Genomic DNA, 27,913 nt, shown 5'->3' with positions numbered 1-27,913 from the left:
AGGCTTGCTGGCAAGTTTCTTAAGCCTTGGAGGAAAGAGATGCCTTTAACTGACCCAAATTCACATCTGAGTTCCAGGGGAGGATAGGCCAGTGGCACTCTACTGGTCTCTGCCTCGCCTGGGAGTCAAGATCCTGGGCTCAGTTGTATACCACTCTCTTCCCCTCTAGTCCTCAGTTTCCTGATCTTTAAAGTGAGATCTCTCAGGTCCTAGCTGCTGTAGCTCTAGCTGTGCCACTGTGTGGGACCAGGAAGAAGGTGGGTTTCCTGGTACATTCCTGCATCACTCCAGGGATCACTCTGAGCGCATGGCAGCAGGAACAGAGATAGGCGGGAAGATGCCTAGAGTTGGCACTGGCCCTTGACCTCTTGCTAGCACATAGCCTGGGTCCTGCATTGACTCTGAAGAAGCCCAGGGCTGCAAAGAAGGATTGAGCCCTGGAGAGGAGTTGCCTGAGGCCTTGAGAAGGAAGACTTGCTATCTCCAATTAGAGTGGAGGAGACGGAAGCTCATAGGGAGTAGTGGTTTGCCACGGGTCGCGCCATCCGGCAGAGTTGAGCCTTGAACCCAGTATTTTGACCACACACTCCACCGCATCCTTGATGTCAAACAGTTTCAACACGATTACCCTGTAATCCTTAGTGACCCATGTTCCTGGAAGGGGCTATTATTACCTCAGCCATTTAATATCGGCAATGAATATGTTTTAGTCTAAAGGATTTCTGGAATGTCCATGCACAGCCCTAAAGCACCTGAAAAGCTGCTGGCCTACTTTTTGGCCCAAGAACCCAGAACAAATGTGGGGTCAGCCTTCCAGACTCCGGCTGCAAGCCTAGACTCCAATCACAGCTCAAGTCCTGGCAGGAGACATAGGGAAGGGATTTTTCCATGTCTGTTTCCTCCTAGCCTGGGTTCACTCATAGGTCAAATGGGCACAAGCTTCAAGTCCACCTCCTAGTATTCTCAGATGTAATAAGTCTACGGCACCGAACAAACTCCAGTGGCGTTCACGCACACAGTAACACAGCCATTACCCGTCCTTTCCTTCCCCTTCCTCCCTGTGGTTTCTTCCTGTCACAGATTGACTGGTCTTAGGTCCCATCCTTCAGGATTTTGCTGCAAGCCTGAGTGCTACATTGAACCACACACAAGCTCCAGCCCTGGGGTACCCACTAGACACACGCAAGGCACACAGTCTCCCACTGAGCCTCTCTCTCCCACCTCATGCCCAATTGTTTAGTTTCTTTTGTATTTTTGATAAATGATCTTGCTATGTAGCCCGGGCTGGTGCTGACCTCTCCATCTTCCTCCTCCTGCCTCCTAAGTGCTGGGATAACGGGTGTACATAATGTATTAGTTCCTCAGAGAGCCTTTGTACTGAACTTGGTGAGAGAGGTGGTGGTGGTGGTGGGTTGGTGAAGGAACACATAGTCGTGCCTTGTGCTATCCCTGAAGCTGGTCCTCAGGAGGTTGCCTGTCTGTCTTATACTAGGAAAGGAGCTAGAGGAGGAGAGAGTGGAAAGGAGAGGTCTCCCGTTTCCACCTAGATAGGTATCCCTTCTGTACTGGGTCCAGAGGAAGAGGCAAATGACGTGTGCCACCACAGAGCAGGAAGTAGAAACACAAGCAAGCACCACAGTAGGACCGCTGGGTAGTCAGGCTGGGGACTGTCAGAAAAGGACCCAAGGGAGAGAGAGCTTCGAGCTTCCCTTGCAAGTCTGTCCCCTGCGAACAGACGAACAGACCACCCAAATTGCAGCCACTTTCCCCCCATCCTATTAAGCCAGGCCTTGAAGCAAGTCTACCCCCAGGTTCCAAGAGGGAACAGACAGGGGTCATGAACAGTCAATCTCCCCCAACCAGATTAGCCTGGAAATGAGAAAAATAACAAAATAACGAACTACTGCTATCAACTGAACTCTTCTGATAAAGGCTTTAATCAGATACAAGGAGATGGGATGGCCGTGTGCCAAGGAGACCAGAGTCAAGTGTTGACAAAAGACAGCCTGCCACATCTCTAGGGACCGCCCTCCTTCCCTTCCAGTGTTCTGGAACCTCAGAGGTTGGCTTGCCCCACCTCTCCCTTTTCATAATCTGAGGATGTTCTTCCACAACTTCCAGAACCTTCTTGCTGCCCAATTCTGCCCCCAACACAGTACCTTAGCTTGTAGACTGGTCCTAAAACACACAAGTCTTAGATCCTTTCTCTGAGCACTTGGTATCAGGCAGAATTCCCTGCCAACAGGACCTTGACATCGATCTCTCATGGGGACAGCCCTCAGCATGCCTGGGGAGGGCTGTTCTGATGTCTGTCTGAACTGGGAACTGTTCAGACCTGTCTTAGTAGGAATAGTCCCTGACCTCTGTCCATAAAGAGGAGTCGCTAAATTAACCAAATTCTGAGTTGTGGCTTCGGTCCTGGCAGCCTGGTCTTGCGTGGGAGTACAACTCTCATCAATTCCTGTGGGAAGGGCACACATGGCTTACCTTACCCCACCCTTACCCAGCTGAGGACCAGGCTTAGGCTCATCCTGGTTCCCCAACCTTTATTTATAGATGTATGGCACTGTTTCCTTGAGATGCTCAAAATAGCCTCCCCAAGAGGGACAGGAATATTATTGCATACAATTGCTTACAGAGAATAAACAACAGAACATGCTAGTTGGCCTGGGTGTGCACCAGTGTGACATTTGGTGTACTCACAGCAGCCGTGAGAAGCCATTGCTGTACTTAGGACCAGAGGCTACTTGCCCTTCCTTACAACCCACAGCTCATGAGCAGTTCCCTTTCTGCTGGTAGCAAAGCAATGGCAGGGAGGAGGGGCCTTCCAGGAAGGCTCTGGGCTCCTCTGCTAACTCCAGCTCTCCCCTGCCCAGCCTGGCCCAGTCGTTATGGGCCCTCTTCACCTCTACCCTGGTCATCTCCCTGGTATTTGCTGTCATCCCCTTCTGCCATGACGTGAAGGTATTGGCCTCGGTCATAGCGCTGGCGGGCCTGGCCATGGGCTGCATCGACACCGTGGCCAACATGCAGTTGGTGAGGATATACCAGAAGGACTCAGCCTTCTTCCTTCAGGTGAGCTACACGATGGGAGGCTGGGTAGTGGGCCAAGTACAGGGTGCTCCCCAGGCCCTCCCCAGCCTGTCCTGATCAGTTACTAGCTGGGCCATACACCAGCAGTAACCCAATGCCTGGGTTTGGGTTTCCTCATCTCTCCAGGGGTGATCCCTGCCTGCCTTGTTGCCTCTCCCAGGAACCCCAGTGTTAACAAAAGTTCTCTAACCAGGCAAGGCAGTGGGGCTGAGGGCTTGCTCAACGGTTCTCTAACTCAGGAAAGGCTGAGTCGGGTTGAGGCTCCCAGCTCTTGCCTCTTCTCCTCTCTCCTTCTAGTCATGTAGTGTATGTTACCAGGTACCTCACAAAGCAAGTTAATGAAGGAGAGTTGACTTTGGCTCAAAGTTCAGGGAAATACAGTCCACAATGATGGGGAGGGAATGCTATCAGGAGTGGCTCGGTCCTGGGCACCAACCAGGAAGCAGAAGTTTTCTTTTTCTTTTTTATTAAGACTCGGACCTCAGCTGACAGGATGGTATCACCTATATTTGGTCTGGGTCTTCCCTCAGTAGTTAAGCTTCTGTAGAAATGCCCTCACAGACACACCCAGAGGGCACGTTCTTGGTGCCCTAGGTGTTTCCTTTTCTCTTTCTTTCTTTCTTTCTTTCTTTCTTTCTTTCTTTCTTTCTTTCTTTCTTTCTTTCTTTCTCTCTTTCTCTCTTTCTCTCTTTCTCTCTTTCTCTCTCTCTCTCTCTCTTTCTCTCTTTCTCTCTTTCTCTCTTTTGTTAGTTCTTTCTTTCTTCCTTCCTTCCTTCCTTCCTTTTTCTTCTTTCTTTTAATATTTTTTAAAGATTTATTTATTTTATGTATGTAAGTACACTGTCGCTGTCTTCAGACACACCAGAAGAGGACATCAGAACCCATTACAGATGGTTGTGAGCCATCATGTGGTTACTGGGAATTGAACTCAGGACCTCTGGAAGAGCAGCTCTTAACCGCTGAGCCACCTCTCCAGCCCCCTAGTTGTTTCTTAATCCAATCAAGATGATGAAATTGACCACCATGAGGAGACAGTCCTAGTGGGAATTAAGGTTGGGGAAATAAAGGGGAGAATTGGCACAATCACTCCAGTTATCCCAGGCATCAAGGGTGGTGAAACGGGCTCCAGAGTAAACTTGCTCCTTGTGTTCCTGCTACCTTGGAGAGATAAGCCTGTGGTAGAAACGGCAGAGAGACTGCCCTAGTTTGGATCTGTGACTATGATAAAACACACACCAAAAACAACTTTCCTTGACATTCTTCCTTCTCTCTCCTGCTTCCCGAGTCTTCCTCCTAACTCTAGGGCCAGGCAGGGGACTCCTGGATGGGATATAAGGTAAAGGGGAGGGAGGTGGTACCCTCTGGATGCAAGTCCTGAGCCAGGCTGAGTGGTGCTCATCCCCTCCTCCCAGGTCCTTCATTTCTTCGTGGGCCTTGGTGCTCTGCTGAGCCCCCTGATTGCGGACCCCTTCCTGTCAGAGGCCAACTGCTTTCCTGCTAATAACACAGCCAATGCCACCTCCAGAAGCCATGGATCCCGGGTCCTGAGCCAACATCACGCAGCAGCCCAGCCTTGGATAAACCAGACGATCCCCAGGCTGCCCCCAAAGGAGGTGACCGAGAACCACGTATCCTATGCCTTCTGGATCATGGCTCTCATCAATGTGAGTGTCACTAGTACAGGTGGGGTTGGGAGCTGGGGGGCGGGGACAGCGCACACCGCCCAGTTTATGTCAATAGCACAGAATCTTCAGACTTACAGAACATGTCAGGGTTCACTGTATGCAGACAGGAGGGAGAGATGGCCTGTAGGAATCACATCATATCATATCCCTCACTGTGACTCCAAGTTAGCAGTTCTGAAGAAACAAAGGGCTGTGGTCATAACTTACACAGTGAAAAATCAGGGTCAGCTTCCAAGATCTCTGAGGGCTTGTGGAGAAACAGACCTTTTCCTCCATGGCCAAGAGGCCAAGGAAGGTGGCGGCTTCTCTAGGATACTTCATCACTGATGGGGTAAACGGGCTCTAGAGTAAACTTGCTCCTTGTGTTCCTGCTACCTTGGAGAGATAAGCCTGTGGTAGAAACAGCAGAGAGACTGTCCTAGTTTGGATCTGTGACTATGATAAAACACACACCAAAAACAACTCGGGGGGGAAAGGTTTACTCCAGCCTACACTTTAGAAACCATCACTGAGGGAAACCAGGGCAAGAATGAAAACAGAGGCCAGGGAGGAACACTGCTGACTTCCTCACTCCCCATGGCTTATCCACCTTGCTTTCTTAAACAGCCCCGGACTACCTGTTCTACCTGTGGTCTACACCCACCACCTTGTGGGTAACACTACCCACATCAGCCATCATTCATGAAAATGCCCCACAGACATGCCCTTGGGCCAATCTCATGGGGACATTGTCTCAGTTTAGGTTCACCGTTTCCAGGTGACACCAGTTTGTGTCAAGTTAACAAGAAACGAAACAGGGCAGAGAGCCCTGACTCTGACCAGCTTAGATCCTCAGGCCCCCTTTGTGCATCTGGCCAAGTCAACACTGACTCTAGCTTCTATCTAGACACCTCCAGGGCTCTGTAACACAAGAGAATCCCATGTTAACCCAGGTGAAGCAGAGAGGAGTCTAGGAACCTCCTTACCCACCAGGCTTGGGAATAACAGCTCAGACTACCTTAATTGCCTCCTCCTGGCTCTGACCCATCAGGGGGCTGGAAATGAGGATATTCCAGGGGGCCAATAGCCTGGCTGGGGGACAGAGAGTCTGTGTGGCACTTACTTTGACCCAGGGCCTCCCTGTAGTAGGCCTACCTGGTCCTCTAGAGGCAGCTGGCTACTGAGGTGCCACAAAAGAATACATACAGTCGTGAAAGGGCCCTAAGTACCCTCCAGAGTTGTATTAGGCATGCTGAGGGATGTCTCACCTCCCTGAGGTCCTGATAAGGAGCTGGAGAGAGGCCGAGTCTCAGCAGAGGCCCACTGCCTCCAATCCCACAGCCCTATTCCTAAGTAGGGTTGGGAAGACAGTGAGACCCTCAGCAAGATTTCCCTTTCCCTTTCCCTTTCCCTTTCCTCTGACTCTTTCAGGCCAGTGGCCACCATTTTGGATCACGGCAGCTTTGAACCTGGGTCCTCTAAGGGGTTCTTGCTAAGGGAAGGGTCCCAGCTCTTCGGCCTCAATGCTAGGGCTCGGCAGGCAGGAAGCTCTCTCTGCACAGGTCCAGGGTCTGTTCTCCCCACTAAGGTCCAGACTGGAGGGGCTGCTTGCTACAGGATTCCTGGGACTTGCCTTATTTGTTTGTGTCTGACCGGAAGTAGCCAACCACTGAAGGAATCCAGCAGTGAGTGCAGCCACTTCCTTATGCTCTCACACATACACACCTGCCCTGCCCGGCATTTGGCTGGCTTTCAGGGTGGCACTGGTGTCCCTGAATGGGATTCCTATAAAAGCTGGGTGTTCCTGCCAGCCAATCTGCTACGAAGCCTCTCCCTTCACCACCTCCCTGGAAAGGCCTCCAGTTTCCCCTTGGCCTTCCCTCAGGCTTTCTGTTGCTGAAACCTCTATGTGTGCTTCCTGTTCCCCCAGTTACTGGGGGAAGGGCGGAGTCTTCCCCCATAAGGCTTAGACTCCCCCCCCCCCCCAGTGCAGAGACACAGGTCTCTTGCCATGCAGGGCTCTGTGTGTGGCATTACAGCTACCAAGGGCTGTTTGAACTTGACTCAGTGGTTGTAAACCGTAAAATGGGACCACACTGTGTCCCCACACCTGGCTGATCTTATGCTCTTGTCTTTTGAGTAGCTGAGACTCCAGGTATGTGGCCCCCGCACCTAACTGTGCCCTTGACTGGCTTTGAGTGTGGAAAGGGCCTCTCTCATGATCAACACAGGGAGGTGTCAGCATGGGCTTGGGTGGCTTTCTTAGGGATTTCAAGGGGCTCCTTAAGAGCAATGCACAGCCAGGTTGGGTGTCTGTTTGGCTTCCATTCCTGCCTGGCCCATTTATGGCCACCCTTGAGCATTTCCGGAACTTTCTGGTGGCTCACTGGCCTTCTGCTCCTTTCTAAGCAAAGGAGGCAGGTTACAGCCCAAGCAGGAAGGACAGCAGTTAGACCTGATAAAGAACTTCGTGGCAGTGAAGGTGGTTAGGCCTGGGCAGGGATACCTGAGGGAAGCCTAGTGGCTGCTTCTCCAGGCAACCTCTAAAGTGGGAGGAGTCTTCTGTTGGTCTAAAGAGCACTGTTGGGACTGAGTGGCTCAGTGTGAAGAGCAGAGAGCTGGGCAGCGGGAGGGGGAATAGGCGCTAACCGGTGCCTGTGCTTTCTAGCTTAGTCACTGAGCTCCTACCAGAGCTCAGTACCCTTTGCAGATATACCATCACCTCAGCAGCTCAGAGGTAGGGACATGCAGGCCAGAATGAATGTCAGTGCTAGCTGTGTGGTGGGGACCCTGCACTCCCTTGAGTGCCCAGTTTACCTCCCTAGTCTCTTTCAGTTCTAATAGTGTGTTGCTGTATAATAACTTGGAGCCCCATTTGCCCTATCTGAAAAATAGGATTAAAATCTTTTCAGTACCTTTTTTCCACCCCTTGGTAATATTGGAGATAAAATCCGGGCTAGGCAAATCCACTGAACCATATCCTCTGCCTCCTGATTGCATTTTCAAAACTTATATGAGCTGTATAAGTATTTTATTTGCATATAAGTGTACCTTGTGTATGCGTGGTGACTGTATAGGCCAGAAAAGAGTGTTGTATCCCCTGGAACTAGAATTGCAGACAGTTGTGAAACACCACTTGGGTCCTGGGAACTGAATCCAGGTCCTCTCTTCAAGAAGAGGAAGTGCTCTTAACTACTGAGCCATCTTTCGAGACACACCCCCAATCACATTTTATAGAGCTGTGACAGTAGTGTTGGGAAAAAGAGTGGTAATCACCCAGCACCCGGCCTAGCAGTAGCAGAAGACCCTTGCGAGTGCAGGCTTTGAAAGGCTTCTCTATCACCTGTGGAGAATGGGTGTGGCCAGGGCCAGCAGTGCTCGCACCAAGCCTATGTGGTATCCACACGCCTGGCTTCTGGGCCGGCAAAGACTTTTTGGCGAGGTGGACACCTTGGACTGGGAGCCTGCAGCATGGTCCAAATATAGCAGGCCAGGCCCTCCTGACCCTCTACTGCCCTCAGCTCCCAGTGCCCCTGGCTGTTCTGTTCCTGCTGTCCAAGGAGCGGCTGCTGACCTGCGCCCAGAGGAAGCCACTGCTCCTGTCTGCGGATGAGCTTGCACTGGAGACCCGGCCTGCTGAGAAGGAAGACACCTCCTCACTTGCCCCCAAGTTTCAGCCACACTCAGGTGCGTGCTCTTGTAATCTATTCTGGCTGCCTTAGTGTCCTAGGACACCCAGAAGATGAACCTAGACCCTAGGGCTAGTGGTGAGAAACAATCTTTGGTCCTGGCAGACTCTGAGGTAAGTGATGGAGCCAGCTGGTCAAAAGAATGAAAAGGGCATGCAGAGCCTCCATCCTACCCACTCTTCCTGGGTTACCTTTAAGGGGAGGGTCTCTTGATCTCTGTGATCCTTAGTTCCACCAAAAGAGGGCAAAGAACAGTGGCTGTTCCTCACAGGTTCCTGGAAGCTAGAGGAGGTGAAGGCAGCAAGCAGCCCCTGTTGGGACTGTCCAGACTGGGTGAACAGGGGACAGGGAGCAGAGGTTGATTCGGCCCTGCTGTTCTGTGCCTCCTTCAGGGCAGGAGGACCTGTTCAGCTGCTGCCAGAGGAAGAACTTCCGGGGAGCCCCGTGCTCTTTCTTCGCCATCCACATCACGGCAGCTCTGGTCCTGTTCATGACAGACGGGATGATGGTGAGCCTTCCTCCGAAGGCACGCTCTACTGAGAGGCCTCTACCCTGTTACCCAAGTCTGGAATTGCAAGGGGACAGAAGCACATGGAGGTCCGCAGGGACATTGCATTGCACATAAACTTCACTGCAGTGCAGTGAACCAGTGTCCCGCCCATCCCCCACAGGGCTCGCAGCCCTAGAGTCAGGACTCCTCTGTCCTCGCCATTGATTTTATTTTGTTGATTCTAGAAAGGGGTCTGTCTGGTGTCTTGTTCCCAACTCTATGTGACCCAAGCTTTTTCAGTTTTGGTTGCTTTGCTTTGTTTGGGTCAGGGTAGAATGTAGCCTCGGCTGGCTTTGAACTCTTCATTCTCCCAAATGCACCATACCCGGCTGTGACCCACTTTTTTTTGAAAGCTTGCAGCCCTCTTGTTCTGTGAGAGGCCACACTCTATGAACTCTGGGGTACTCGGCTTCTTGGCATGTGGTACAAATGGGGCTTTGCAAGCTAATGTCACAAACAAGCCACATTCCAGGCCAGGTGTCCATTCAGTGGGTGGCCTCTGTTACTCTTTTTAGAATCCTTTCCTGAAGTCTCCTAACTTAGGGCAGTCTTGCATGGCTGAGTGACTGACTGCTGAAGGAGGAACAGTCCTAAGAGAAGGCTCTATTCACACGCCCCCAGCTCATAGCAGACCTAGTTCACTTGGACCTGTCTCCTCTGTTTCCTTCATCTGTGAAATAAGAGGTTAAGCTCCTTTCTTTCTAGCCACGCCTGTCTGTTCAGGCCCTGTGGGGAACCCCATGGGGACCAGCAAAATCCCAGGTGCCGCCATGGCAGCCATTCTGTCCTCAGCTTGGGAGTGAGTGTACCATGTGATCTTAGCTCCTGGGGCATCTTGGGCTGAGCCACTAGTGACAGGACTAGTTGGCCTCTGCTGCCCTCCCCACTCCTGCCCCAGCTGAGGCAGTAGTGTTCTGAGTGAAGGTTGCTCTCTCTTCACTCTCCACAGGGTGCTTATTCGGCCTTTGTGTACAGCTATGCTGTGGAGAAGCCGCTCTCTATTGGACACAAGTCAGCTGGTTACCTCCCTAGCCTCTTCTGGGGTTTCATCACTCTGGGCAGGTTCATCTCCATCCCAGTCTCCTCAAGAATGAGGCCAGCCACCATGGTGTTCATCAATGTGGTAAGTGGACAAGTGGCCTCCTTTTCCTTCTTAGAAACAGAATCTGTCATTTGGGCTTTACCACTGCCCGAGACATTTGTTCAGGACCGTATTCTGCCTGAACAGTAAGGAGACAGAAATGGAGCAGTGGGATACTGGCACAGGAAAGATGGAGACTACGGATGAGGAGCCTATTCGTGTAGCCTTGGAAAGGTCCCTTCCCTGTCTGGGCCTTTGATTTTCCATCCTTCAAAGCTTGACCAGAAGGGACCAAGGGTGATTACAATGGATTGGAAAGCAGACCCCAGCTACATCTACAAGGATTAGGAGGGATGGAGGTCTCAGCTTTGGTTCTCCTGCCTTTCTCAAAGCATCCAGCTGTTTGGAGCCTTGTGGCCAGCGGAGCAAGGTGCTGGCGTCAGTGCACCTGGCCTGACTGGAGATTTGCCTTTGGCAGCTCTCCAGGAGATTCTCAGATGGCCAGACTAGCCTGCAGCCAGGCAAAGGAACTGGCTTGGCTGAGAGCAAGGTCTGGGTCAAGTATGGATTAAGATCTGTGTCTGATGTTTGTCTATGTCACTGTGACAAAGGACTCCAGATTACAGAATCCCTCGGGTACACCTAATTCGACCTCCCACCAAGGATTGGATCACTTCTGTGACACACCCATCAGTGTGTCACTTCTGTGACACACCCATCAGTGTATGTTAAAATACCTCCAGGGATGGAGAACTCACTACTGTTCTAGGAAATTCACAGTAAGAAAACACTTCCCAAGTTGAAGAGATGGCCCATTGGCTGCACTTCTAGAGGACCTGGGTTCCATTGCTAGCACCCATATGATGGCTCACAACTGTAAATCCAATTCCAGGGTACCCGACACCCTCTTCTATCCTTCTCAGGCATTGTGTGGATGTGGTGCACATATATGCAGGCAAAACACCCATTCATAGGAAAGGGAGGGAGGGGGGAGGGAGGGGGGAAGGAAGAGGGAGGGAGGGAGGGAGGAAGGAAGAAAGGAAGGAAAGAAGGAGGGAAGGAAGGAAGGAAGGAAGGAAGGAAGGAAGGAAGGAAGGAAGGAAGGAAGGAAGGAAAAGAGGGAGACTTCTCAGCTAGGTATAATGGCAGTGGGCCCCTACAATCCTAGCACTTGTGGGGAGGGGAGACAGGATGATTGAGTTCAAGGTCAGTCTGGGCTACATAGAATTTGTCTCTAAATAAATAAACAGTAAATAAGTAAATAAAATGCTTCTGGTTTTAGTCAGGGAGACAGTGCAGAAAAGTTGAGGAGGGGAGGGGTTTGGATGAGGGCGGAGCTAAACGGAAAGACTCCCTGATGGTTCATTGGCAGTGAGGCCAGGACCTTCCTGGGTGGAGGAAACAGGATGCAAGGACCATATCCATCGGTACAGTGACTGCTTAAGGTGATTATAAAGGGAAAAGGGTTACTCTGGCTCTCACTCTGGGGTATGCTAGTCTAAGATCTAGTTATGCAATACTGGATAGCAAAGACTGGAGTAGGGCTGGGCATGTCATTAATGTCATCATAAGCCAGGAAAGAGGACAGAGGGGAAGCAGCACAGTCCCTTCATCAGCATGCCTCCAGTGACCTAAGGATCACACACACACACACAGGGTCCTCCCACAGATAGGTTAAAGCAGCTATGACAAGACCCTTGTCTTAGTTAGGGTTTTACTGCTCTGAACAGACACCAAGACCAAGGCATCTCTCATAAGGACAACATTTAATTGGGGCTGGCTTACAGGTTCAGAGGTTCAGTCCATTATCAAGGTGGGAACATGACAGCATCCAGGCAGGCATGGTGCAGGAGGAGCTGAGAGTTCTACATCTTCATCTGGAGGCTGCTAGGAGAAATCTGACTTCCAGGCAGCTAGAACAAGGGTATTAAAGGCCAAGCCTACAGTGGCACACCTACTCCAACAAGGCCACACCTCCAAATAGTGCCACTCCCAGTCCAAGCATATACAAACTAAAGACCAAGCCTTTATCTGCAGGCCTTCTGAAATCCAAATGACGACAGAGAAATGTTTTGCTCCTTAGAGCTGAGTATTTCATCTGGTCACTTCTTGTGCTTAAAAGTCATCTTTGATGACATCTCCAGTCCTCTGAGATTCTTCACACTAGGCCTTAATCAGTGACCAGCAGCAGCTGAGCACCCTGTGGGTTTCCCCCAACCCACCAATCACCTCCTTCCTCCTGGTCATCAGGTTGATGTGCTCTGTCCCAGAGGCTCCACCACCTTGACAAACACAGCTCCTTATAGCTAGGTGGAAGGACCCAAGGAGGCACTTGGAGCTAGTCATAGGCTTTCACAGCTTCTGAGTTCTGAGTTCCATTGGGCCACCATTGGGCCGGAATGGTTTTCAGCATCTCTTGTTAAGTGGCATCAATGTCCAGCAGACTTCAGCAACAATACCTGCTTTGTTCCTGAGTTACAGGTGAAGCTGAGTCTTTGGGGTGGGGAGTGGAGTTTGGTGCTGCTAAGGATGTGCTATACCACTGAGCTATATACCGGGCCCTGGAGCCAAGTTCTGAACACATCTGGTGTGCAGCAGAGAAGGGAGGAATGGAATGTACAGCTAGTTGATGGGCAGAGAAAGACACATAGAGAAAACTCCAAGTTCAGTGTGGATCACACTGTCAGTGGTCCAAGAGACACTGAATCTGCAGAACAGCTTCATATGCTGTCTGGAGTTCTGGACCAACATCATGGTTTTAAGGACAATAAGCATCCCTAGCATGGAAACAAGTGAATCTTGTGGCTATAGTGAATGGGGATGTAGACAGAAACCCTAGAATAGAATTCTGGCCATGCTCCAAAGAGAAAGAAAGAATAAATAGAGCTGTAGGGTCATCTTTGCCAAATAAAAAATATGTTGTATTTGGAACCACAGATATATCTGTGACTTCTGCTATTATTATTATTATTATTATTATTATTATTACATTTGTATGTGTATGTGTGTGTGTGACGTTAGGGGGCACATAAGGACCATGGTATATGTGTAGAGGCAAGAGAACAATGTTGAAGGTTTGTTTGTCCTCTTTCCACTTTTTTGTGGGTTCCAGGGTGTTGTGTATGGGTGTTTTGCTTGCATGTTTGTCTGTGTGCCTCTTGCATGCCTGGTGCCCACAGAGGCCAGAAGAGGGCATCAAACCTCCTGATACTGGAGTTATAGATGACTGTGAGCCATCATGTAGGTACTGGGATTCAAACCCATGTCCTCTGAAAGAGCAGCCAGTGCTCTGTCACTGAGTTATTCTCCAGCCCCTGCTTTCCTGGTTTTGTTTGAGGTAAGATCTTACTATACAGCTCAGGCTTCTATTCCTAGACCTCCTGCCTCAGACGCCTAAGCCCCAGGATTACAGGCGTGCACCATCATGGCCCACTGCCTTATATTTTTACTATAAAAGACATCCTTCAAGTTACCTCTCCAGGGAGAAGGGGTGTGTTCATCTTCAGCCACCGTTTCTTGGTGACCGTCCTAGGGCAGGAAGGGTGAGTCTGGGGGTGATTCTAGAATGCATCCCTTCTGAGAGATCTCGAGGCAGAGCTAGTGAGGCTCTTGTGCTGGAGTCACTAGCCTCCCTCTTCCAGTGTGAGCAAAATCCCCCAAGACCTGCTGTGACTCTCTGAAGGTCCCTTTCTTTCAGCCTACCCAGTCCTTGTAGGTTCTTGGACTACTTGTGATGTTTAGGTCTGTGTACATATTTTCCTAGAAACAGATATGCAGATATTTACCTGGAATGTTTTCTGTTTTGTAGCTCTGGGGATCAAACCCAGGGCCTTGGGTGCCCAGGGTAAGTGTTCTAAAGGAAGGAAGGAAGGAAGGAAGGAAGGAAGAAAGAAAGAAAGAAAGAAAGAAAGAAAGAAAGAAAGAAAGAAAGAAAGAAAGAAAGAAAGGAAGGAAGGAAGGTGGGCAGGCACTATTCCTAGGTATGGTAGAGGAAAGGTTTACAGAGGCAGGGACATCTGCAAGAGTCCAGAATGAACATGACCCTGAGCCATGTGAGGGGTTGGGGGAGAGAAGAAGGGAGAGCCAGACCAAGAGGCCAGGAGAGTAAAGGGTAGACCAAAAAGAGATCATGTAACCAAAATGTATGGATTATATAGGAAGGGCAGCTGGGGAGGCCACCCCAGCCCCTGAGCTGGAGAAGTTTAGGGTAGAGAGTAGGGTATGCCATCCATGTATTCTGTGACAGGCAGGGACTGAGGGATGCTGGGAGAACCTGGTGGTCAGTTCGATTTGATATGTGAAATAAGCACCTCAGAGATTTGCCCCTGGTTTGAGACCTCACAGTAACTACTGGTGTAAAGATAAGAATGTAGGGTTCATGGAGACAGCGACTTCAGGGCTCCACAGCTGGGAGGCATGCAGCTAGGACCTGCAGTGGGGGCTGCAGACTCTAAGCCTTGTACGGCTCTGGTTTCTTCCCAGCTGTGGTTTATGTAAAAATCATTCAATGCTTACATAAAAAACATTTTTTTAAAAAGAGCTTAAAAACTGGGTTATTTAAGCAAAATTCTGCCTGTGAGGTAGGGACCTTGCTGAGCCACAGAGATCTGAGCAGTCGATCTGAGCTGGCGATTTGTTAGCTCCAGCGCATGGACCACAATCTTCTAGGGTTTTTCCAGTGGGATTTAAGTCAAATCTAAGGAGCCCCAAGCTGGTTGCCATAGCCACTGATCCTCCTGGGTGCTTGTGTTGAATTCCCAGGGAGTAGGAAACCAAGGTCCACCACCCATCCTGCTGGCTCATGGCTTTCTCACTCTGGACACTAGAACTTGGGTGTCAGAGGAAGAGAACGGAAGAGTGGGGTGTTAGACCGCCCACCTCCACCATCGGGAGAGGGAATGTAGATGACCTGGATTCAGAGAAGACGTTGGGGACCCTCAGTGCTCATTTGCTCAGGTTTTACTGGGTGTTGGGGTGGGAGGGTGCAGCTGTACATAGATAGGTGCCGGGAGGCTCAACTCCCTAGACCTCCTAGATCCCAAACTAGGAACCGTGCAGGTATCAGTGAGACCACATGGTGGCGCATGGACCACACCGTTCTCCCGCGCCAGCAAGGATGCCCCTGCCCGAGTGAGCGTCCCTTTCTCTGAGATGCCCGGAGCCTTGTGCCCTCTCTAATTGCCTCTGCCTCTGCTGTGACAGGTGGGAGTGGTGGTGACCTTCCTGATGCTGCTCATCTTCTCCTACAATGTCATCTTCCTGTTTGTGGGGACCGCAAGCCTGGGGCTGTTTCTCAGTAGCACCTTCCCCAGTATGCTAGCCTACACTGAAGACATCCTCCAGTATAAAGGTAAGTGTCAGAGGAAACACAAGAGCATGCTTCCTGCCGCGGGTGGACACTTCCTCTCCTGCCCCCAGCTTCCTGGAGTGTTCCAGGTCTGGGCTTTCTCTTTACCAGGAAAATCAAAACACCTCCTGGCATGGTTCGGGACAGCCATGTGTGGTCATGGATGTCCTGTCCATGGCTGTGTGTCCTGCATGTGTCCTCGCAGGCCTCAGGGAAGTCTTGTGGCTTCCTTATCCATTTCCTTCTTTCTTCATGATGTTGCGGTACTGTTTATGGATCTACAACTAACTAATGTTGGCTGTCATGGTGTCTGGACTGTAACTTAGAAGAAAAACAATTCGTGTGGTCAATAAGTCAAAGTATCAAGCGTCTTCAAGTTTCTGGCTTCTGTATCCCCTGAGTGGGTTCAACACACAGCTGAACTGCATCTCAAATCAGGGAAAATTCTTTTAGCCTATGATTCTGGAGCAGCCCTGGCCATGACGGAAGTGAGGGCAGAAACAGCATCAGCCAGTGTCAGCACCCATCCTGAGAACACATCTGTGTGCTACTGAGAACATGACATGCCCAGGGGACACAGGACACACGGTCCCTTCCCCCAGCTCATCCCAGAGGCACTCAGACTTTCAGGAGTCAGCTAAGTGCGAAACAGGGCCCTCATGTCAGGGTTGTTTGGTTTTTTTTTTTTTTTTTTTTTTTTTAAGATTTATTTATTTTATGTATGTGAGTACACTGTAGCTGTTTTCAGACACACCAGAAGAGGGCATCGGATCCTATTACAGATGGTTGTGTTGCTGTCCCATGTGGTTGCTGGGAGTTGAACTCAGGACCTCTGGAAGAGCCTTCAGTGCTCTTAACCGCTGAACCATCTCTCCAGCCTTCTCCCCCACCCCCACCCCCCATGTCAGTCTTGAGAGACGAGCTGATGTGCCAGTATGGCAAGTCTGCTGGATGATCACTCAGCTCCATCTTCCTGTCACTCCCCATGGTCTGGGGCTACAGTCAACCTTCCTTTCTCATCATTTACTTGCTTGGCATATTTAACAGTGCTGGACTGTCCAATATCCAGTCCCCTCCTGTGCTTTCATAGGTCTGGACTTGTTTCCCTTCAGTCTTGTCTGACCCACTGAGCATTTATGACCCCCTGTGGTTCCATACCACACCCTGGGCCCAGGCTCCTCTGAGTGGAGAGGTGGCCTGTTCTGATGGGATCTAGGTGTGAGGACGTCACAAGGTCACTCTCCAAGCTGCTGCAGAGGGTCCTCTGAAGCCCAGCTGGCTTCTGCACCAGTAGGGAGCTCCTTTTCTCTAGAGCCTCTCAGAGCTGCAGTCTAGCCACACAACTGCTCGGAGTTCCTTGATGACACAGAAGTTACTCTGAGCCACCATGCTTTGGGCCACAGCCACACTTGTTCTGGACTGCCTCCAACTACTCCACCACCTCCATCCCCACCCCATGCCCTTCCAGGAAGTATCTCTGATCTCCGTGGAAAAGGGTGTTCTCTTCTTTGTTCTCCACTGACTAGGCCTGTCCCTGCTATATGACCCATCTCACAGCTTCTGTACCTAGGGTATGTCCTCTCCAATACACTCCCAGAAAGGGACAAAGAGTATGTAGGCTCTGAGGTCATCATAAGCACAAGCATACCTCCATATTTGCAGGTCTATGACCCCAAGTTACATAATTTCTTCTCATTGAGACTTGGTTTTCTTTTTTCCTTTTTTTAAATGAAAATTTATTTATTTTATGTATATGAATACACTGTAGCTCTCTTCAAACACACCAGAAGAGAGCATCAGATCCTATCACAGATGGCTGTGAGCTACCCTGTGGTTACTGGGTGTATTAGGGTTTTACTGCTGTGAACAGACATGATGACCAAGGCAAGTCTTATAAAAAACAACATTTAATTGGGGCTGGCTTACAGGTTCAGAGGTTCAGTCCATTATCATCAAGGTGGGAGCATGGCAGCATCCAGGCAGGCATGGTGCAGGAGGAGCTGAGAGTTCTATGTCTTCATCCAAAGGCTGCTAGTGGAAGACTGACTTACAGGCAACTAGGGTGAGGATCTTATACCCACACCCACAGTGACACACCCATTCCAACAAGGCCACACCTTCAGATGGTGCCACTCCCTGATCCAAGGATATACAAACCATCACACTGGGAATTGAACTCAGGACCTCTGGAAGAGCAGTCAGTGCTCTTAACCACTGAGCCACCTCTCCAGCCCCAGAGCCTCAGTTTTCTTGTCTGTCACATTGTGGCTCACACCTGTAATACTAATAACATTTGGGAGGCAGACACAGCCACATCTCCACAAATTCTAGGCCAGCCAGGGCTACATAGTAAGACCTGATCTCAAAAAAGAAGGGAGAGGAGGAAGAAGAAGGAAGAGGAAGATGAAGAAGGAAGAAGAGAAGGTGGGAGAAAGGGGAGGAGAAAGAGGACTTCATGTGGAAGGCTCTGGCTTTGCTCCCTAGCACCACAGAAACTGCCCCAAACCAAATGCTGATCCTGTAGGAACGCTCTGTGTGGGAGAAATGTAAAACTCTGCATTGATTGGCATCCCTGGCAGCTCCACAGGCCTCCCTCCCTCTAAGTTTGTGGCACCATCCCTGATGTACACAGAAGGATCTTGGGGTGTCTCAAAACAATGTACAGAACAGATGGGAGCCCTTGGAATTCAGAGATGGGAGTGGGCAGTGTTCAATCTAGAAATCTGATGAGATGTGAGCTTCCCTGGACTGAGGAAACAGTGGGTAAAGGAGAGCCGTAGAGGGAGGATGGGGAAAGCTGCTGAGGGAGGATGGGGAGAGAGCCACAGAGGGAGGATGGGGAGAGCCATGGAGGGAGGATGGGGAGAACTGCTGAGGGAGGATGGGGAGAGCTGTTGAGGGAGGATGGGGAGAGCTGCTGAGGGAGGATGGGGAGAGAGCCACAGAGGGAGGATGGGGAGAGCCATGGAGGGAGGATGGAGAAAGAGCCATGGAGGGAGGATGGAGAAAGAGCTGTGGAGGGAGGATGGGGAGAGCCATGGAGGGAGGATGGGGAGAACTGCTGAGGGAGGATGGGGAGAGCCATGGAGGGAGGATAGGGAAAGCTGCTGAGGGAGGATGTGTCAGAGCAAGGGACACAGTTCGAGCACAGGCAGGATAGGGACTGGCTTGAGGGAGACAGAAAGAAGGAAGTACAGCCTTCAGTAGGTGTGCAAACTTTGGCCACAGTACTACTGATACACTCTGGTGTGTGCCAGGGAACCGGGGGGTGGGGTGGGGGGACAGTAACCCTCCTAGATTATTGTCTGGTGGAGAAGGAAGGCTGTCAGCTAATGGGGTCAGATTGTGTGGGAACAGGAATAGTTAGGGCTAGAGGAAAAGCTGCATTCCAGGTGTAGGGACTGTGGAAGATGTTCCCAAAGGAAATCTAAACTCAGACACAACACATAAACTGTTGGAAGGAGAATCTTTTCTTTTTTTTTTTTTTTTTTTTTTTTTTGGTTTTTCAAGACAGGGTTTCTCTGTATAGCCCTGGCTGTCCTGGAACTCACTTTGTAGACCAGGCTGGCTTCGAACTCAGAAATCCACCTGTCTCTGCCTCCCGAGTGCTGGGATTAAAGGTGTGCGCCACCACGCCCGGCTGGAAGGAGAATCTTAAGCAGGCTGGTAATGGACCATTCAGAGACAGGCCATGACACAGGCTGTGATCACAGTTTATCCTAACCGAAAGGTAGCTCAGGAGCCAGCAGTGTGAAAGATGACCCTGCAAAAGCACATAAAGCATTTAGACTTGTCCTGAAGAACCATCCTGGGTCAGCACTCTAGAGAAGCCACAAGTCATGCCGAAGTGGAAATGGCAAGGGGTATTATAACTGGCCTTAGATTCCATATCTGATGCTAAGCTTAGGCTCTGAAGGTCTCAGGAGAGCTTTCTGGAAAGGCAGGCCGTGGTCAGACTGAGAAGAGCCCCAAATGCCAGGCTATATAACTATGAATGATTGAAGGTTTAAGAACAAGAGACATATAAACAATAGAATAGAAACAGTCCCAAAGTTGTCACAGATCAAAGTCCAAAGTGTCTTAGAATCTCGCAGTGTCATACTGCACCCTGCTTCTCCACTGGGGTGCTCCGAACGCCACTGGCACCCTGTCAGAAGAAGGCAGAACAAAGTCTAAAACCAGTGGTCCACGGTCTGTGCTTTCCTTCGACAGACCAGAAGGGGAAATAGCGGATTCTGGGATGAATGCTGGAGTTCCCAGTCTTCCGTGTACCTGGGTGCTGTCGGCATACCACTGGGAGTCAGGATGGGTACCCGCTCCATGCTTCTCCTTAGAGCATCCACGCACCGGGCAGGAAGGGAAAGGTAGAGTCCGGGACTAGGCCTGATTCAGAGTGAGAGTAAGAAGAGGCTAAAGGAGAAGGCCTTCCTCTGGAGTCTAGATGATGCTTTTTAAGATGAAGGCCTTCCCCACAGACATCTTTAATGAAGGCTCCTTGCTTGTTCATACCGCTTTATTTGACGGTAGATATGAATGTATACACTTACTCAGGTGAACCAGGGATTAAATACCTTTTGGGGGAAGGAATGTCCGGGAAGGGAATCTCATTGGCTGAACACCCTGGGCTTCTCTAGATACCTCATTAGCACGGAGAACTCCAGGTGTTCATGCTACATGACCCAGTGCCCATGGTCCTCAGTAGAGTGCGGTGGTTATACATTCCAGAGCAGGTAGAGGCCGGGAGGGGAACGGCTCCACTCCTGCTGTCTTCAACTCTGAGATTCCCTGGGGTTGGAGCTCATTCAGCCTTACTAGTCTTATGCTTGTTTGGTAACAAGGTCCCACATGCCCTACACCATGGTGGTCGCTTACACCTTCCAGAGGCAGCCCAGAATGCTCTGGACTCTGACAGCTCACTCCTACATCCTCAGCTTGCTCTCACTCAACCTTCCCTTCTCATTTGGCTAGGTTGTGCGACCACAGTGCTGGTGACTGGGGCAGGCATTGGCGAGATGGTCCTGCAGATGCTGGTTGGCTTGGTAGGTGGGGTCCTCTGGGTGTGTGTGTGTTGTGGGGGGGGGGGNGTCAGGGAGTACTCCTCTAAGCAGGTGAGAAGATATACCCAGCACCTTTAAGTCTAAGCAGTCACTTCCTGGGTTCCGCATAGCTTGAAGAACCCACCAGGCTGGGGCTAGCTGCTTCCCTTCCTAAGCCAGCCAGACTCAAAAGCCAGGTCTCTGAAGGTGGGATGTGGAGACCTTTATGACCAAATGCATGAATCCAAAGCAAACAGGGCTGTCTGGGCCTGGGGCCAGGGGGGCCCCATAGGAATGGTGTTGGCCCTCAAAGCCTAGTTGGAGTGCCCTGATGCCGGCAGTGTTCCTAATGCATCCTGCCCAAATCCATGTCTCCCAGTCTATAGCAATACTACCCAGGACCCCATTCATGTCCAGTGCCTGCCCTGACCACTCCCTAGCTTTCCTTCAACATGACTGTGTTACATTTGTTTCCCAGAAAGTCAAAAGTTAAAACCAGCATTACTTTCCTTGACTACGGCAACACAGATGCCAGTCTTTTCACGGCATAGAATCCTGAGACATAAATAAACTTAGCAGCTTGCCCTAGGTCAGCTGGCTTTAGTAACAGCCAGCAATGAAGCAGAGCCTGTGTTGTATCGTCCCCCACAGTGCTCTCATAGCCACTGAAGCCTCCTTTCTCTCCTTCCAGCCAGATGGAGAGAGGAAGGGTCACATTCTGGATACATTGAAATGCTCTCTCTGGGGTCTGATATGGTGTGCTTGCCTACTTGCCTCTCTCTCTCTCTCTCTCTCTCTCTCCTCTCTCCTCTCTTCTCTCCTCTCTCCTCTCTCCTTTCTCCTCTCTCTCCCTCCCTCCCTCTCTCCCTCCTTCTTTCTTTCTTTTATTTTTTTTTAAAGACAGGGTTTCTCAGTGCAGCCCCCTGGCTATCGGGTAACTCACTCAGAGAGCCCCCAATTAAAGGCGTGAGCCACCATACTTGACATGGTGTGATTTCTTAAGTTGGTGGCCTACGAAAGTTCTATTTTCTACTTTGACATATTTTAAATTTCATAATAAAAAGTTAAAAGATGATTCTCCCTCTCCCCCCCCCCTCTCTCTCTCTCTCACACACACACACACACACACACTTCTCCAGAGTTCCACTTAGGCTTACAGGTATAGAAACATCTTACATGTTTGAAATGTCAATGATCACATGGTGTCTTCCAGGAAGTTTTAGAACGCAGGGCTGAAAGAGTATATGACATATAGACAGGTCCAACCCTGGTTGACAGCAGGATTTATGTCTTTGGCAGATTTGTAACTTTGGGGAGACCTCCCCCACATTCCTGTATCTGGTAGGATGGCCCCAACTTGACTGAGAAGCTGACAAGGGCCCAAGGCAGCCATTTTTCCCATGCACTGCCAGGTGGGATTTTAATGGCTGCTGTGTTCCTCTCTGGCAGATCTTTCAGGCCCAGGGCAGTTACAGTTTCCTGGTCTGTGGTGTGATCTTTGGCTGCCTGGCTTTTATCTTCTACATCTTGCTCCTGTTTTTCCACAGGATACACCCTGAACTCTCATCAGGTAAGAAGAAATTTTGTTTCTACACAGACGGGAGAAACAGGAGGGCGGGGGAAGAGAGGGATCCTAACCATCGGAAGCGCTGCTGTGCTCCAAATGAAATGCAAGGAAGTGTTTGTTTTCCTACGGCTTCCCTTTCGCCTCTTCCTGATTTCCCTGTGATTGTCCACTGGAGTCTGAAGGCAGCAGAGGGTGAACAGGCTGACTCACAGCTTCTCCATTAGCAGAGGGGCACGACAGTGAACCCATCTTCCTGTTAACCCCTTTACAGTGGATCCTAGTGCCAAAGTCTGAACCCATGAGAAGGTAGAGCCTGCCTCCCTGGCAGGAACTTGGCCCAGTGGCCTAACTAGCCCCTTTCTTACAGTTTAGGGTTTTGACTCTTGTCCAAAAAGAACTTTTTTGGGGAGTGTGGGGGGTGGCAAAATAGCAGGGAAGAGTTCCTTCAGGATAGAGATACTCCTAAGGGTAGTCTTCATCCTGGAGACCCCAGGCTGGGATAGTACCAAGGCTATTTTTGTAACTGTGTCAGTCTCTTGCCTAGTGACCACAGCCATGCATGTTCTCGGCAGAAGTCACCCAAGCTGAGCCAGTGCTCTCTCTTTGAAAACAGAATACAAAAAGATGGAAGAACTGCCAACAGCCCTCTCTAAGTAGCCATGTTCACTTTAAATACTAAGTGCATAGTCGGACATGGTGGCACACGCCTTTGACCCCAAAGGCAGGTGGATCTCTGTGAGTTTGAGGCAAGCCTGGTCTACTGACTAAGTTCTAGGTCAGGCAGGGTACACAGTGAGACTCCATCTCAACAAAAACACAACATGACAAAAACAAAAATTGGCTACAGCAAGAGAGAAGTCATACCGCCTCTCAGAACGGCCTCTGAGATGGCAGGTGGTAGCTTCTATCTAGCCAGTTCCTTTATAGAGAGCATCGCTTAACAGATACAGTCAAGATGGCTCAGCATGTACGGGTGATACTGATACCACCAAGCCTGAGTGTATTCCCGGAGACTCACATGGTGGAAGGAGAGAATTGACTCCTGTAAGCTATCCTCTGACTTCTACATGAATACTGACTGTAGCATGCACACTCTCCCACCACACACACATTATAAATATCCCAATAAAGACTGCCCTTGAAGAAAATGAAGAAGAGGGGGAAGAGGAAGAGATGATGATGATGGTGGTGGTGATGGTGATGATGATGATGATAATTGTGAATATCAAGTGTTCCTTTCTTATGGGAGACAGTTTTATCCCCCAGCCCTAGACATCAGTCTCACTGACTATATTAGCACCTCACCAGAACTTGATCTTGATCTGACTTCCCACAGTGCCGTGTGTGTATTGTGTGTGTGTGGCGTGTGCTCTTGAGCGCACACACATACATGTGTGCACCTATGAGACTGTGGGTGTACAGGTGCCCTAGTGCACCTAGAGCTAGACTAGCAGAAAAGCATACAGCTTGCTTGCTCTCAAGAGCTAAATGCTGCAGAGGAAGCTGGGGCGGCCCACATTTGCTACCAGTGCTGTTTATGTTTTCTTTTGTAGTTCTTACCCAAGACAAAGCCCTTGGTGTGGAGAACTCTGAGTGCTACCAGAGGTGAAGAGCTGAAGAGCTCAGCTCCTGAGCCACAGGGTGACCAGACTGACAGGAAGCCAGGGTTGCACAGGAGGCTGCTCTTGCTTCTGTCTTCCTTCCCTGAGTCTTCCCTGGACAAATCGAGCACCTGCCTGACACTTTAGTTATCTTCTTCTCTGGTCCGGACTTGTTGTCCTGACAACCAGACGGGAGGATGAAAGACAGCCTGCACACACCTCTCCACACACCACCCCACGCATGGGCTAAACTCTGGGTTTCAGATCACGTTTAGTTGAAGTTTGAAAAACATGTTAAAATCCTAAGTCATTAATCACTGCTAGGTGTAGATATATTTTAAATCAATCAAACCCCTCTGGCATGTTAAAAAAGATTTATGTGTTCTTCACTTACCCATGGTCCCAAGTCCCTCACATCCGTCCTGCAGAAATCAGTTTATTTGTGTCCTAAGGCAACAAAGGAAATGTTGAATCGTGCTTTGAGACCCTAGTTCAGTGTTGCACTGGGCTAACTCAGACAAGCTTTAGAAAGCTGACTGTTAAATTTTCATTTTGAGAGCTAGTAGGCATGACTAAGGCTTAAATTATTATTTTTATTATTATTGAGATGGTATTTCTCTGGGTAGCCCCAGCTGTCCCGGAACACATTCTGTAGACCAGGCTATCCTGGAACTCACTCTATAGACCAGGCTAGCCTCAAACTCATAGAGGCCTGCCTCTGCCTCCCAAGTGCTGGGATTAAAGGGTGTGCACTGCCACTACCTAGCTTAAAAAAAAAAATTGTAACTAAACAAAGGTAATTCTCCAAACCTCACTTTCTAATTTTACATGGCAGATGCTCCTGAGCCCGAGAAGTAGCTCAGAAGCTGCTCAGGAGTGTCCATGGCACCAAGGTGGTGACATTTCTGTGACAGAATACTGCTGGGCTCTTCCCCTCAGATCTCTGTGACAGCCTGCTGGTAGTCCAAGGTCAGCCATGGCCCAGAAATGGTGAAAGCTGTGCCCCTGGGAACAGATGGGTTTCCAGCGTCTTTCTGCTAACGAGCAATGCTAGTTGGTTCAGAAAGTGCAGGGAGAATGAAATGGACAGTCTATTGTTCTTTACTGAGATCCTCAAGGTACAGAAGAAATTTTTTTTTAAATAGCTCATTTGGAATTTTATACCTTTTATAGATGAAAATTTTATACTGTGTCAAGGCCTTCCTCCACCCCCATATAAATCTAGGACTACTGTATAATTCAAGCCATGCAGTATACAGAGAGCAGTGTCAGTATGCAGAAACCAGTGTCTGTCAGGAGTGCCCTCTTCTATATAGAATGTAGGTTAGTAATCCAGAGAATACAAGAAGGCGGCTCACCAGCCTGGACAGGGCTGGGTGCAAGGCTTCTGGCATCAGCGACATGGCATGATTTGTCTCTGGGAAGTCTCTAGGAGGAACAAATGTCCTGTTACAGTCATTGGTTTAATCTGTGCATTCTCTGTGTATATACATGTGTTCATGTGAGCATGGGCTCATGATCCCAAGGGCTGTAGTTCACACACTAGACACCAGCAGAGCAGAGGTGGACCAGGTATCAGGCTTCTAGCCGTGACTCCAGAAGCCCCTGTCCCCCACTTCCAGCCTTGCTTGTTTTTACCAGTATGATGGCATTTCTAAAAGCACCCTACCTCACAGGAATTCTGAGAGAACTGAGAGTGTGTGGAGCATCTGCTGCATGCCCTACATGGGAACTGCCTTCCAAATGTTCATGGTTTTACTTCTATTCCTTGTAACACCTCATACGCAGCTTAGACGTCATCTACATTTGGTACAAACTTTAAGTCAAATTTAACTTTGAAACGCCGATGGCCTAAGCAAATCCTTTTAACCATATTTATAAATTCTTTGAAAAGTACCTCATACTAGCCATATTAAAATCTAACTGGGCAATCTAACTATGGTGACTGACCTGGGCAAAGAGAAAGCGGTTTGTATTTTTCTTGTAGTTTTTTTTTTTTTTTCAAGAAAACATCCTTTTTATACATATCTAGAAAGAAGAATCACTGCTTATACCTACATTGGTGATGACTGGTGTGTTAATATAGAAAATTCAAAAGAATCTCATACTTTCCTAAAATAAAATATTTTAAACCTAGTAAGTGTGTTATCCATCTTGAAGGGCAGTCGACCCTTTATACTGAAGATCAAATGGTCTAACGCTCCCCAAAGACAGGTTTCTCTTATAGGGTCACGTGATGCACATGCACACACTCTTGTGCACACACACACACCCAATATAAGATACACACATGACAACTATGTATGTATGTATGTATGTATGTATGTATGTATGTTATGTATGTGTATATGTATGTGTGTATGTATGTATGTATGGACACCTTTGGAACTTGGGGCAGGGGTAGGGGTGGTACCTGGGGGTTCAAGCATTCTAGGAAAGACTCACCACTAGGCCACACTTCTAGCTGTCAAGACTGTTGTGATGTCTCCCTGTTCCCAGATGCCTTCTGCAGACTTGGGGATCTAAGCCACCAGCATACCTTGCACACATTTAAAGGAAGATACAGTGACACAAAGGGTTCATTGGTTTTGTTGTTATTCATTCGTTTTGTCTTTTTGAAATGGGTTTTACATTGCCCAAGATAGACTAGATCTTGCCATGTAGTTCAGATGACCTTGGACTCCTGATTTTCCTATTTCCACACCCCAAGTGCTAGGGTGACAGGCATGCAGCACTGAGGCCAGCTTGTGTGCACCTGGGGATCCACTTTAGAGTACACCAGAGAGGCAAGCACTCTACCCACTGAGCCTCAGCTCACAAATTTCTTACAGAGATTGCATTTACTCATTAAAAAAAAAGACCAAACAGCCACATGTTCAAAGCAGAGGCTCAGGTACAGTTTCAGCAGTGAATGAGAAGTCCCTGCCTCACAGAGACTTCAAGGTTAAAGCCATAGAAACAGCAAGTAAATATATAACATGTTATAGGATGATAGAATACTGTAAGAAGCAGCAGGGGTGGGCATGGGAATGGCAGAAGATGTTTGGGCTATCTTAACAAGAGGACATGTGCTACACAGGAGAAAGCCAGGTGGGTGGGTACCTGAAAATATTCCTGCCAGGTAGAGGCTACAGCAAGGGGAAGGGCCTTGAACTGGAATGTTCCATAGAATCTGAGGAGCAGCTGGAAGACTGGTCTGGACCAACTGCAAAGCAGGCAGACAGTGGCAAGAAACAAGGTGGCATGAATGTGGGTTTTTCTGGGGGATGTGAGCTTACCAACAGACTGTTACATGGCACGGTTCACACATTTAAAACTGTTACTCTGGCTGTTTGAAGACGGTGGGGCTGAGGTAGGCTCAGATACACTGCAGGGCTGGAGAGGTGACAGTGACTTGGACCATGTTGGAAGCAGTGGAAATGGTGAGGGTGAATACAGTCGGAAGGTCTGTCAGAATTTGCTGATGGACTGAGTATAAGAGAAGGGTGCCAGTCTCAAGCTGAAGGCATTTGACCTATGCCCAGGTGTGAGGCATTTCGAGGCAGGAAAGTACAGGGAAGACTCTACTTGGCTATACATACAGTACTTAACAAGCTGAGACCCTGCCAACATCAGGCTGTACACCCCTTCTTAAATAAAGCAGCTTTTAACTCTAATCTGGAGTGCCCTAGCCATCCTTAGTAACTTCCCTTCTGTGGCCAAACACATCCTGAAACACCTTGGGATCTGGAAATGTGGGCTCATCCAGCCTAAACTGGTTTGGGGAACATAGACAATAAGGCAAACTATGCCCTACAAATGAAGTCTTAGGGAAAATCCCTACTTACCACTGTGCCTACACATGATCGAACAAATATGATGAAGATCAGATGTATCATGGGAAAGGACATGTGAAGTAAACTCAGGGTTATATAACTCATACATGCTATTCCATGCCTGTAGAGGTCAGGGGACAACTTGAGGTGTTGGCCCCTGCCTTTCCATCTTGTCTGAGAAGGGTTCTTTGCTGCTGCACAGCCAAGCTCACTTCTGGTGGATTCTTCTGTTTCGCCCTCCCATCTTTGGGAAGAGCAGCTGTTCCCAACCTATGGGTACACTGTAGCTGTCTTCAGACACACCAGAAGAGGGCAACAGATCATATTACAGATGGTTGTGAGCCACCATGTGGTTGCTGGGAATTGAGCTCAGGACTTCTGAAAGAGCAGTCAGTGCTCTTAACTGAACCATCTTGTAAGCCTGAGACCATATCTTTTAAAAAACAGTTCTGCACATCAGTGTATGATGC

At 49.3% G+C, this 27,913-nt stretch overlaps 1 protein-coding gene across 6 annotated transcripts in view; it reads left to right on the top strand.

The window, feature by feature from the left end:
* Positions 1–27,913, top strand: part of Mfsd4a (major facilitator superfamily domain containing 4A) — a 48,633-nt gene that overhangs the window by 5,858 nt on the left and 14,862 nt on the right. For 5 of the 6 annotated variants that reach the window (XM_029475136.1, XM_029475123.1, XM_029475119.1 and 2 more), the window contains exons 2-9: positions 2,877–3,075; positions 4,506–4,757; positions 8,279–8,444; positions 8,839–8,954; positions 9,946–10,119; positions 15,280–15,427; positions 20,393–20,463; positions 21,910–22,030. In XM_029475136.1, coding sequence (XP_029330996.1) covers positions 2,877–3,075; positions 4,506–4,757; positions 8,279–8,444; positions 8,839–8,954; positions 9,946–10,119; positions 15,280–15,427; positions 20,393–20,463; positions 21,910–22,030 — 1,247 coding nt within the window. Of the gene's footprint in view, positions 1–2,876; positions 3,076–4,505; positions 4,758–8,278; positions 8,445–8,838; positions 8,955–9,945; positions 10,120–15,279; positions 15,428–20,392; positions 20,464–21,909; positions 22,031–23,580; positions 25,937–27,913 lie in introns of those variants that run through there. The other variant, XM_021169864.2, reaches the window with a different exon arrangement.

Source organism: Mus caroli, chromosome 1 (genome assembly GCF_900094665.2).
Source record: "Mus caroli chromosome 1, CAROLI_EIJ_v1.1, whole genome shotgun sequence".
Lineage (NCBI taxonomy): Eukaryota > Metazoa > Chordata > Mammalia > Rodentia > Muridae > Mus > Mus caroli.
The sequence above is the reverse complement of the archived record's forward strand: the minus strand, read 5'-3'. Positions and strand labels throughout refer to the sequence as shown.